The sequence below is a fragment of the Cavia porcellus genome, unplaced genomic scaffold (genome assembly GCF_034190915.1).
Source record: "Cavia porcellus strain 051 isolate PalLab524CR breed Dunkin Hartley unplaced genomic scaffold, mCavPor4.1 scaffold_6, whole genome shotgun sequence".
Taxonomy (NCBI): Eukaryota; Metazoa; Chordata; class Mammalia; order Rodentia; family Caviidae; genus Cavia; species Cavia porcellus.
In genome coordinates, this window is record NW_026947489.1 from 93,429,175 (window position 1) to 93,441,137 (window position 11,963).

General features: G+C 46.0%; 1 protein-coding gene across 1 annotated transcript; it reads right to left on the minus strand.

The window, feature by feature from the left end:
• Positions 1 to 9,160: 9,160 nt before the first annotated feature.
• Positions 9,161 to 10,145, minus strand: LOC106027074 (keratin-associated protein 4-6-like). Its single transcript, XM_063249717.1, has one exon. The coding sequence runs from the start codon at positions 10,075 to 10,077 to the stop codon at positions 9,511 to 9,513; it is 567 nt and encodes a 188-aa protein (XP_063105787.1). The 5' UTR covers positions 10,078 to 10,145; the 3' UTR covers positions 9,161 to 9,510.
• Between the last annotated feature and the right edge of the window lie 1,818 nt (positions 10,146 to 11,963).

An 11,963-nucleotide genomic window follows, 5' to 3' on the forward strand; every position in this document is an offset into this window, starting at 1 on the left:
CTCTGTGGAACACATGGAGTGAGGCACATAAGTAGCCTCGGTTTGGGGTGGAACCTAAGGGGGCATTAGGGATGCACAGGTAGCCCATTGGTCTTTGTTTGGTGCCATAGGTAAATCCCTAGGGGTGGGGAGATAGGAACTCCTTGGTTCTGGCTGAGGCTTTTCCAGTTACAGTGTCCGGCCTGGGCCAAAACCCTTTCATACCCCGTCTTATGATTATTATTATGAAAAGGGGCCAAGATTTCTTACTTTAACTGCTTCCTGCTGGGAGGTACTATACAGGGGTCTAGGGGAGTTGACAGGATGACAGTTGATGCCCAGGGAGAAGCTGGTGCCAGGTGGTTTAGCCAGGACAACTTCACTGGTGAATGCACGTATGTTAGACTGGAAAAACAAAGAGACAAGATATTATGAGGAGGCATGGCACTGTCATATTTAAGGACCCAGGTGAGGTAGAAGAAAAGGTGCTTTTGATTTAGACATGTCATTGTATCAGGACCATGTTGAGGTAGAAACATTTGCATGGTAAGGCAGAATTCTGAAAATTAAACGTGGGGTTAGGAGGAGTGAAGTTATGAGAGGTAATTAGTCCCCCACCTGAAAGGGTAAAAGTTAAAAGGTAAGTAGGAAAGGCTTGTCTCTGGTATGCATGACGTTGGAGTCTGTAGGAAATACTATTAAGAGTCCTGCTGTAAAAATGATCATTAATAGGACGTAAGAAATTAGGAAACAAATTGAATAACAAAACATGACTTAGCCTGTGAGTCGTGGCTGTGAGGCTTTGATAAGGCAGAGATGAGTAGGCAACAGGGTGGTTAGATCTAGGGCCTGAGTGATGCGAAACCAGAATGGCAGTCTAGCAACTTTGATTGCTGTTGAGGTTACCAAGAATATCAGGTATGGGTTGCTGTAACCTGGTCATCAGTTTCCCTGGTTGTGGGAAAGGCTTCCATGTATCCTGAAAAAGTATAAACAAAGTGAGAAGATAAAATGTATCTGTCAGTCTTGACCAGGGTTTCCTGAGAAATTGGTGAATAAGAAAGGAAGGGGATGGTCTTATATCACGGAGGAGAGGTTTACTAGCAATAACAGGTGGACACTGTTGAGGCCTCAGTGTGTCTAAGTCAGCCTGTATAAACACAAGGGAATAAAAGGCATTTTAAGATTTAGGACTGGGACCTGCAAGAAATAGGCCCTGTTTATAAATGGCATAGGTTGATCACCAATACCCTGTCATAGAGATTGAGGACTTACTATAGCAGCCTGAAAACTCAGGAAGAACTCTGTATATATGGCCTCTATGTTCACAAATATAGAGAATGTCTTACCTGAGACTTTTAGTGTGACTTGGACTCTGAGATGGACACCTATAAAGGGGGCTGTTGGCCCTGAGCCCCGTCAGACTTTGGCAGCAAGTTTCAGCGATGAATCTGGCAGTGTTGGCATTTCCTGTGAGGGCTAGAAGTTAGGATGGCTTACCCACTCTCTGGTGGCTAGGACAGTCCAGTAGCCCTGGAGTAAGGTCTCAAAGAACGTCAGGAAGGGGCACTCTCTTACCCAATGTCTTCTGCTGCATTTGAGCATGGCCCATGGGGCGGGGGTAGGCAGCTACACCTTGTGTAGGTTTACCTGTCTCAGAACTCCAAGTGTTATTTCTGTTGTTGAAAATATGAAAAGCCATATTAAGACCTCTATAAGGTTTGAAGGTCAAGTTTTGCCTTTTTGTTTGGGATTTGGACTACAGTAGAAGGTATCTGTAGAATTAAGTAAGTATGTAGGAGTCAACAGGGTATTTATAACTTTAGTAATGACTTCCCATAAGGAGGACAAGGTCCAGAGAACTTTAGGAACTGACATGTTATTTATGTCATATATATAAGGTTTAAGTTTGGCTTGTGCTGCAGTGCTGGTCCCGCTGCCCTCTTTGAGTGGACTGTAATGTAAACATGGTTTTGGCATTTCAGATCAGAAAGCAGGCTTTATCTGGATGGCACACCGCTTTTTTCCAGGGTGCCATGTGGAATTACATACTTAACAAAAAGGCTTTAGTCTGCCCTCCCTCTTTTGGAGTATAATCTCATTTTAATGGAAACATTTTGCAGTAAAGGTTCACCAATCTTATGAATAAATCTACCAAAACTGATCTAATACTGTCAAATTCTGAACAAATTTACTTCTTTTCAAACCTGTTATTTGCAGTACTATAGACCAAGACAAATAAAATTTACATCCTCTCGAGCTTTCTACAACTTACTATATACCCTCAAGTTGAAGACAAAACCACTTTCTTTATCTTTTCGAGCTTTTTACAACTTACTATATACCCTCAAGTTACCAGTCAATTACCTTTCTTCTCACTTCTCAGACAACATTAACACTTTTAACAAAATCCTTGTCTTGGAACAGAGCTAGTGGTTCCCAGCAAAGGAATGTATATATCTGGATCTAAAAGAAAACGTTTGTCATGGCTGGAACACACACACACAAAATGGCAGCAGAAACAATCTGAACTTTATATCTGAAAACACAAACAGCATCAGATCAGCAATATAATGAGTTATCTGTGGTGCCTGTTTGCACTGGCAGACAGAGTGTGCTTGCAGAGAGCTGTACCTGTGCTTGGGGGCGGGGCTGGGATCTCTCTGGCATGCAGCGTGTAGCTGGAGCATGCAGAGTGGGTGGGGTGAGCATTGGGATGCAGCGTGCAGGGGCGGGCTGGGACTGCCCCTGGAAACGTTCAAGGCGGAGGTGCTGGCAGGCTCGCTGTGGCAGGCCTGCCCATGCATGGGGGCGGAGCTGGGAGATGGCTCAATGCAGCATGAAGCTGGGGCTGCTCCCGGAGGCATGCAGCTGGTAGCCGACCAACATGGAGCCAAACCGCCATGTGGAGCTGAAACTGCCCACGGGATGTGCAGATTAGGGTGCAGCATTAAAGCTGAACCCATGCATGGACCTGGAGTGCGGGATGAGAGCCGAGATACCACATGCAGAGTTGGGGGCAGCGTGAAAGCCCAAAGCTTAAAGCAGTCCCGCGCATATCTCTCACCACTATTTGGGCTCATTTACCATCTCGGCGGGGAATGGGTTGGCACACACAGTGGGCACGGCAGGTGGTGGGGAAGCGGCGAGGAGACAAAGAGGACGGGGACCCTGGCAGGAAAGGTCACATTCCCAAAACAAAGGCTTAAAGATAGAGAGTTTTTGTAAACTTGTCAGTGTGATAAGCCATAGATAGGTATGGTTTGGGGGGGGGGGACAGGAAGTAGTCCCCAAGATAAAATCTGGTGTGGGGTCTAGCTCATGGAATTACAGCCAGATGAGGCAACGGACCATGGTCTGCCAAGTTCAAAGTCATCACTTTTTACTGCAGACCGATTGGTATATTATATGGCTCCAGAACTCCTAATAATTGGCCATCACCAATATTATGAGTGGACTTCACGTGGATCTAGTAACAGCTCTGCCCGTGAGAACTTAAAAAGCTCTGAAGGACGTGAGAGTCTCTCAGTGTGGGTTGGTCCAGGAAAACTCTGCTTTGGGCTATCTGAACCCAAAGGATGTGAGAGTCCTCCAGTGTGGACACAGGTTGCCCAGAAAGACCCTGCCTTGGGCTATCTAAGGACGTGAGAGTGTCACGCGAACCCATGGAAAGGAGGAGAAAACCCGCCTGGGGCCTGGCCCAGTGGCAATCTCCGGGCGTTGCTCACCTGTGGTAAACTGGGTGGGTGTGGTTTGCAAACTGGCAGCAACAAGCTTATAGCTCCCAAGTGCAGAAGTGAGGAATTAATGCAGGATGCAGTCCAGTCCTGGTCCTGAACAGCAGGAGACTCAAACTGGCAGCCAGCCCCAGGAGTCTCTCATCTGCCGTTTCTAGTCAGGGAACCATGTGATAGAACTGTGGGGGACCAGCGGTGGCTGAAAAGATAAGAAGTATGAAATATAAATGACCTTTATTTTGAGAATGCAGGGAGAGACACCCCTGATCCCCTGGGGTGCAGCACCTCCACCCCGGGGTCAGCTCTCCGTGGAACACGTGGAGTGAGGCATATAAGTAGCCTTGGTTTGGGGTGGAACTTAAGGGGGCATTAGGGATGCACAGGTAACCCATTGGTCTTTATTTGGTGCCATGGGTAAATTCCCAGGGGTGGAGGAGATAGGAGCTCCTTGGTTTCTGGCTGAGGCTTTTCCAGCTACAGTGTCTGGCTTGGGCCAAAACCCTTGCACTGTCTGTCTTTTATTTTACTCTTTTCCTTTCTTGTGTGTTCGTTTTCTCATCTAAGAGAAGCCATGCAAGGGCTGACTTCCTGTGTCTGACTTATTTCAGGTGACAGTATAGTCTCGAGCTCCATTTTCCTGGTTTTGCTCCTCTTTATGGCCAAGGAGGGGGTCTGCGTACATCAGGGTACAGTATTCAGGTGCTTGGCTTTTGAGGGCAGTATTGTCCCCCATCTTTACATTGTTTGAAAATAGTAACAAGCATGTGAGAGAACAGAGGATGATTTTCACAATGCTAGGGTATTTTTACTATTGTTGCTGTTGTCATAAAGGAATGTTCTGGTCGGGGGAAGTGTTGGAGTGACCCATTGGAGGGAAGATGTTCCCTCTGGAGTGAGGGTAGCGGTGATCACATGTGAGTGCCCGATGGTCGATCCAGGTTAGCCCTAAACCATCTCATACTGGGGGCAGTGGGTCTCCCCTGAGACCCTTGGCAGTGACTCAGTGCTTTCCAGACTACAATCCTATTTCCACCATATGTTTCCCAGGGTAGCCAATAAGGATGGAGCTTTGATTTATCCTTTTGCTCTCAATTGCACAGCCAAGTTGTCACAGTGTTTTATATAGAAGCAGTGCTGTGTATATCATGCATTTCAGAGATTCTGCTAGCTGCCCTGGAGATGGAGCAGGAGAGTGCTTGGCTCCTCCTGAGGCTGCTTGAGAAAGACACATGCATGGGGGAAAAGTTGGCAAAAAATTAAAGAACTGCAACTATTTTAAATATGCTACTAAACCCAAAATACAGGGTGTGGGTAAATTCTGCATACACTCAGTTGTGTGTGTGTGTGTGTCCTTTGTGACGTCCTTTGTGTGTGTCAAGCACTGGAAAACTGTGTTTGTTTTTAATCTTTAATGCAACCACATGAAGTAGTGGATGTTCACCTTATTACTCTAGTGAAGAACAAAAGGAGCACAGAGAAGTTAAAACAAACCAAAAAATGTATCTGACAATAAAGGAGAGAAGTAGGCCTCCCCTGTCTGTGAGGAACCAAGGCTGGGTGATGAATGAACCTGCTCACCTTTGCTGGCACTGTGTCCTCTTCTTGGCCAGCTGTGGCCTCTTCACCAGCTCCACAGACTCCTGCTCACTTACCAAGAGCCAGCAGAAGTGCTTCCTCCTCAGCGACATCTCTTCTGATTGCGATGGGTTGCTAATGTGACACCCTGTGTCATACAGCAGTCCCTAACTTCTGTTTCCCCCCGGTGCAGTTCAGATACCCCAAAGGCACAAGCCATGGTGGCAATTATTGTGGCTGATGAACCACGTTGCTCGGCACAAGGTAGGGAAGAAGACACTAGTGATAAATGCTTGGGAAGTGAGTGAAGACTTTTTGATGATGTAGGAGGGGACTTGGATTGGTCCTGTAATAATAAAAAATAATGTTTATCTTTCGACTCCCAGAGGAAAGAAAGGAGACATTCCAAGGAAAATGGGCCACAGCTCCATTTGAACAAAGCTACCTTTGTTTATGTGGTAAGCGGCGTGTCACCTGTTAAGTGATATACGAAAGCTCTAGACAGCAAGGCTCAATTTGTAGGATGAGACCTGTTTATGGATACCCATGCACGCAATCCTTACCTCAGGTGCCTGTGTTCGTACAAGGATAAGACAGGTAGAGGCGCATGCCAGGTGACAGCAGTGATCCTCCTCCACCTCCTGATTTCTCAGCTTTACATTTATTGATAGAAAAAAACCCATTACCAGTTGGATTTGGATCAGCCATGGCATTTCCCAAACATCAGTTATGTAGCTTTGATTTTACCCAATGTACGACTTGAACACAGATTTGGGTGCAAGAAGATCACTGAAGGGAGATCCCAGGAAGTACCGGTGACAAATTGGGGTGAGACAAGAGAGGAAGAAAGTTCCCGAAACGTTAACAATGGGCTTTCCATGGTGCATCCAGGGACAGGCCCATGTCCAGAAGCTCTCTGCTGACGTGTTACAACCTCCAAATACTCTAGAAAATCAGCGGAGTGTTGGTATCCACAAAGAGGTCACTAAAACGTGAACTAAAAGTCAGTACATTTCTAATGCACTACAAATAACCCTTCCTAAAAGTTAGTGGGGCAAATGGGCTCAGCCTTCTTAGAATGCATATAGAAATAAGTAAATAAATCTGCCGAGCCCTGTGTTTGGCCCGTGTGTCAGTCGTGTTTCCATCTCTGAGACAAAGAACCAGAGAAAATCAGCCAAAAGGAGGAGAGATTGATTCTTCGTCACAGTTTCTAAGGTTTTGGTCCACACCTGCCGGTCTGGGCTGTTTCTAGGTCCATAGTGAGGCAGTAACCACAGAGGGGTAAGTGGAGGAGCAAAGCTGCTCTCCTCATGGTGGTCAGGAAGCAGAGAAAGGGGCAAGAGAAAGGGCCGTGGACGCAGTGGACTCCTGAAAGGCTCCTACAGTGCCCATTGCTTCTCCACAACCCGTGACCCAGTTGTTCCCTGAGGCTCCCACATCTGGACACAGCTGCTTCGAGGACCAAACCTCCAACACACGAGCTTTTGGAGACATTCCAGGTGCACATGGCACCGGCCTGCAAGAGGGGAGGAGTAACGTCTGCTGAAGGGGAGATTTGAATCTGTGTCTGAGTGAGGAACACTCAGCTAAGGCCCGTGTGTGAGTGAATGACCATGGGGTGCACAAACGTTTAGTAAAGACGCAGCTCATGAGAGCAGGCCTTGCAGGAGACTGGCAAAGAGGACTCATGGAAAACTTCCTTTGGGTCATGTTCTTCCTATTGTTTAGATTTTTAAATGTGTTACAATATATATATATATATATATATATATATATATATATATGCAATGACATAAAAAACCTTGAAAAGAATAAATGTGGTTTATCTAAATTTCATAATTTTCAGTACAGATTCTTAAATATTTTCTGCTTATTTTATTTCATAGAGGACAGAACAGAATAAAACCAATCAAAACAAGCCAGTGTAAGAGATACAGGACTTCAAAACATTATGAAACCTACAGTGGTTACCATAATGCCTCCTGATGTCTCCAAATAGCTACAGATAACTTCGGACTCAGTGAAAATCAGACAGAACAGGATAGAATAAAAACAGTAAAAACAAAACAATGAATGCAATAAAGGACTTCAAAACAAGCCAATAGTAAATCCAAAATGGGTACCATAATATGTCTTGCTATCCTTGAAGTAGCTGCTCGTGCCATCGGATTTAATATCAAACAAAACAAAGGAGAATAAAACCTAACCCAACAAAACAATGGAAATGATACAGCATTTTAAAACAAAACCATAGGAATCAGCAATGGCTGCACTCTTCAGAAGGAGATCCCCCCTAGATGCCACACTGCACACTGCCATCCTCTGAATCCAGACCACTCCCCTAGACCTGCAAGGCCCCTATAACACCAAAGCACCACAGGCATCCGATTGCACTTCGCCTCCATGGCTGCCATCACAGCCTGTGTGTCTCCGGATCAGCCAGTCACTTAAGTGGGGAGGGAATGGGGAGGAGTTGGTGCTTCTTGTTTGCCAGCCGGGCACCTGAAAGGGCTGGGGTCTGGCTGTTCCCAGTCTGGCGGTGGCCTGTGCATGCCCTTGGTTCCCAGACTGGGCTTATTTGCTGGTGCAGCCTTGTTCTTTCTCCTCCTGGTCCACATATGGCACTGGTGCCATTTTCTTCTTTTTTCTTTTCTTTCCAGTGCTGAGAAGAATCTAGAGACTTTTTACTGAGCTACATCTGCAGCCTGCATTCTTCTCTTCTCTTCTCTCCTCTTCTCTTTCCTTTTCTTCTCTTCCCCTTCCTTCCCCTCCCCACTCCTTTCCTCTCCTCTTTTCTCCTCTCCTCCTTGTCCTTTCCCCTCCTCTCCACTGTCCTCTCTCTCTCATTCTTTCGAGACCCAGCCTTACAAAGTTGATAAATCGTGCAATCTGGTCTCCTCCTATCTCAGCCTTCTAGAGTGCCAGCATTATAAGCCTGCCCCTCCACGCTTGGTTTACACTCTTATTTCTATCATAGGTTGAAAGATTAAACACTGATTTCATCGATCAGTCCCTCTAGCTCTCAGATGAGCTGTCACCACTTTCAAATTGATTTGAAATCAATTTGACCCCAAGCTTGGGGTCCCCAGGAAGCAGCCAAGCACAGGAGGCTTAGTCAGCTGTTCTTGGGAGTGATGCTTGCAGAAGGGAAGAGATGGGAGGAAGACTTAGCAGGGGGAGAACTGGCCTGGGTGGCAGCCACAGTAGACACCTTAGCTGACCTCACAGGGACTCTGGAAAATGGAGGGATCTGTTAGGGGCATCCCTAGTGCAGAAGAAGAATGTGGGTCCTTTCCATCCTATCCTGTAGTGGAACAGGACCACGGACAAAAGTTACAGCATCCAGCAATCCCTGTGAGCTTCCACCAGACCCTCTCATGCACCACTGACTGCCCAAGTGCGGCCCGTATGTGTGGCAGGGCTAATTCCCCTGCAGCCCTCCACTGCGGATGTGGGGGAGACTCCCTGAGCAGGACCCTGAGGGGGGAATGCACAGATATGCTGCTTTATTGCCAAAAAATGGGGAAGGGATATTTTAAAAGATCCTGAATTATATTCAATCTTTCTAAAACTTTCCCATTATTATATGCAAGAATAATCCATGATTTTAGACACAGTCTTTATTTCTGAAGACTACAGGTGATTTCCTGAGGTGTTCAAGGTTTAAAAGAGTTTTAGAGGAAGCAGGCAGTGGGCAGCATGGATAGACTTCTACTGGAATGGAAGATCTGAATCTGTCTCTGAGTGAGAAACACCACGTGTGTACGCCAGGGGCCAGACACAAACCTTTATTTTAAAGAGAGAATCACACAGTGCTTATAGTGTAGGCTTACTTTGATTTATGGAAATAAAATGGTACAAGACAATTTTGTAAATTGTAAAAGAGGTATTTTATTGACCTTCAGTTTCACAGGGGTTTAAATCTGTGGCTCTGAAAGTGACAGAAACAGTTTTCAAATTCCTTAAGCATGGTGAATGGGTGTCTGGCTGGGAGAGGATGAAATGAAGTGGAGAAGCATTTGTTAATGTATCAGGAGATTCTCAATGAATTCAAGGGTGTGGGGAGAGAAATCAGCATATGTGCACAGAATTACCAGGAATAAGATTTGCTGGGGAATCCAGGAGATCAATTCTCCAGAGCCCCAGAGTTTTTAGAAGAAAACATTCCATCTGGAAGGAGGAAGGGATCAGGAGACCTTGCATTTACAGAGAAGATTCAGCAGCAAGGGATGGCGCAGCACATGGGGCGGGGACAGGTGGAGATGACACAGGTGGGGCGGTAGCAAGAGGTGTGGCAGGAGACCTGGCCACACACAGGACGAAATCCGCAGGACCAGCAGCGGCGGCAGCAGCTGGAGCCACAGCAGCTGGAACTGCCACAGGAGGGGCGGCAGCAGCTAGAGATGCAGCACTGGGGCCTGCAGCAGCTGGACACACAGCAGCTGGGGCGGCAGCAGCTGGACTGGCAGCACTGGGGTCTGCAGCAGCTGGAGATGCAGCAGCTGGGCCTGCAGCAGGTGGGCTGACAGCACACAGACTGGCAGCACTGGGGCCTGCAGCAGCTGGACACACAGCAGCTGGGCCGGCAGCAGGTGGTTCTGCAGCACGTGGTCTGGCAGCAGCTGGGCTGGCAGCACTGGGGCCTGCAGCAGCTGGAGATGCAGCAGCTGGGCCTGCAGCAGGTGGTCCTGCAACAGGTGGTCTGGCAGCAGCTGGGCTGGCAGTAGCTCTCTTGGCCACAGCCCTGCTCAGAGCAGATGGAGCCACAACAGGAGTTGACCATGGTGTCGGGGCAGAGGTTCTGGATGGGTTTCTGGGAGAGTGGCTGTTCAGAGTTTGTTCCTTCCTTGCTCTCTCTGCCTTTTTATACCCTGCTGAGGGCTGCTATGACCATGGGAAGGATCTTGTTTATACTAAAAACATCAGTTGCTTTTACATAATTAGATAATTGCGTTTCTCTGGAAAACATTCCTATATAGAGAAAAGACACCATTTCCTTTTCCTGTTGTGTTTGAGGTTATTCAGTTTGGTGAAGTGGGGTGAATCATCTTCATTTTTCCTCCAGAGACGGATTTCCCCAGGTAGGACACTGCGTCCCATTACATGACTTAGCTTCATTGGACTGAGTGTTAATTCTTCCTCTATGCACTGCCTTCCAGGAAAATATGAGGAAAATGGACTTTAGGATGACTGAATCCCCTATGCTATCAAATAGGTTCAAAGCAAGTCATGTGGAATACTGGTGCGAAAATAGGGGGATAAGAAGGATACATGGGGTGAGGGGGAAATGTGCAGTGAGACTACAGTCATCCCTTTGGATTATCTCAATGATCTGTGTGCTGTAAATGAACCCAGCAAATTTTGTGTCTACTTTGACTGATTGAATCTACTCAATCTGAAGTAGCTATGATGTGCTAATTCATTATTTTGAAGGGTAGTAAAAGCTTCATGGCACAATGGTTACTTTTAAAAATTATTACATCACTATTTCTGTGTTTTTCAGACATAGGCCCAGTGAGTAAGTATGACATCAATGCTCTGTATTGGGATTGAGTAGTCTGCAAAACTTTTAGGCAAGTGTACGAAAAAGGATAAAAGACTGTAGACACTCAAGTGCCTGCCAGGCAATCAGACGTCATGAGTTCCATCTCTAACATCACCACAGGCCTGGACTCTTAAAGTCTGCCTACCAGCCAGTGTCCTTGTCACTTAGACCTGGACAGACTCCTAAGTTAACAGAGAGGCCAGTGGAGTGATTCTAAAGTCTGCTCATGTGACTTCCTTTAGTTAGTGAGTATCTATATACTTACATATACATGTATTTTTAACATTCTGAGCTTTTCTTGTCTATAATGCATGTAACAGATACTGTGGTTGAGATAAAGCAGAAATTAAGGATCATGCTTTCATCTACATCCTAAAAGCACTTAAGACACATAAGACACACACTTAGAGAAGAGTTTAGCAATTTAGAAAACTGTTTGTTTAGTGAACAAATTAACCATTACGTATTTACATCTGTACTTTCCCTAGGGGAAAGTGACATAATGCGTTAATAATTAACAGCTTGTTGTGTTTTCTCTCTGTGTGGAGAATTGTCTCGATCCTCTGTCACTGTTGTCTCGTTACCACTTCTTTAACATACATTCTCTGAGGTAAACTCCATTTTTCTTAACCTCTTACACATTAAGTAGTTGAGGTCCAGAAAGCATGCAGCAAGTTCTAGAAGGTTCAAGACTAGTGTGAAGGATGCTGCCATTTATTATGGATGAAATGTTCCATTTGCCTAGAATATTGCTTTCTCCTCTGTCAACTTGGTCAACTCGTGTTCACACTGAAATACTCCAAGCATCTTATGTGTCTCATTTCTTGACATCAGTTACTTTTAAGATAAATCCTTGCCTCCGAACTGTGCCTCTGTCCTTGAGTGTCACACTTTAGCACAGTTGTTTTATGTCTCCTTTTTCCAATCATTTAATGAAGTCCACCAAGTCTAAAAGGATGTTTAGCAAATGCCCTGAATGCAGGCTGGCTGGGTGACTGTGCAATCTATTTAAAGAAAGGGCACTTAACTCACCACAGAGCACACTCTGGATAATCAGATGGAGTGCACCAGAAGAGCTTTCAGAGAACAAGCCCTAGATGTCCTTGGCTTTTGTTGGGGGTCAG